Source organism: Frankliniella occidentalis, unplaced genomic scaffold (genome assembly GCF_000697945.3).
Source record: "Frankliniella occidentalis isolate FOCC.00 unplaced genomic scaffold, Focc_3.1 Scaffold8, whole genome shotgun sequence".
NCBI lineage: Eukaryota > Metazoa > Arthropoda > Insecta > Thysanoptera > Thripidae > Frankliniella > Frankliniella occidentalis.
The window spans coordinates 599,154-599,751 of NW_026267138.1; the positions used below are offsets into that span (position 1 = coordinate 599,154).

Below are 598 nucleotides of genomic sequence, written 5' to 3' on the forward strand. Positions count from 1 at the left end.
AGTGTGCGTTACGTAAAAGATTCACTGGAAAAAACAAAGGAGCTATCTAATTCCTATTTTAGAGGCGTTAGTGAAATAGTGCCTTTACAAAGGTACTTATTAGCCCTCAAATTTGATGCGGTTTGGATGTGGCACGCGCCCGATGCCAGCCGTGCGCCGATAGGTAGGCAACCCATTCGACTCCTTAAGGTGAAGTGAAGAGGGGGTAGGGTGAGTCCTGAGTCGTGTTAAACGCCGCACAATGCACACTGCGCACACTCACCACGCTCGACGGTGGGGAGCCCTCTGTCTTGTATAGGGGCTGCTTGCCGGGGACGTCCATGGGGTCGCTGGTCGCCCAGCCTCCGTGCTGCTCCGCCACGCCGATCATCTTGAGGCACTGCTACTACTTGATGTCCTCCACGTACTGCCGTATGCGCGCGCTCTGCTCGGGTCCCCGAATCAGACTTGGCTTTTCGGAAAGTTGAGGAAGAAAGGAAACGTTGTCGCAGTCCGGCGGCACCCTCGACACTGACTGGCTCCGCCGGCGAGCGCTCCCTGATAAGACTTCGCCCTCGCGCCCGCGCCGCCCCCTGCCCCCGCGCTGCCACCCTGACCC

The 598-nt window shown here is 58.4% G+C and overlaps 1 protein-coding gene across 1 annotated transcript in view; it reads right to left on the minus strand.

Annotated features, from left to right (window-relative positions):
- Nucleotides 1–527, minus strand: part of LOC113203845 (protein henna) — a 6,713-nt gene extending 6,186 nt beyond the window's left edge. The window contains exon 1 of the mRNA XM_026418748.2: nucleotides 263–527. Within this exon, the coding sequence (XP_026274533.1) occupies nucleotides 263–370 (108 nt within the window). The 5' untranslated portion in view covers nucleotides 371–527. The remainder of the gene's footprint in view (nucleotides 1–262) is intronic.
- Between the last annotated feature and the right edge of the window lie 71 nt (nucleotides 528–598).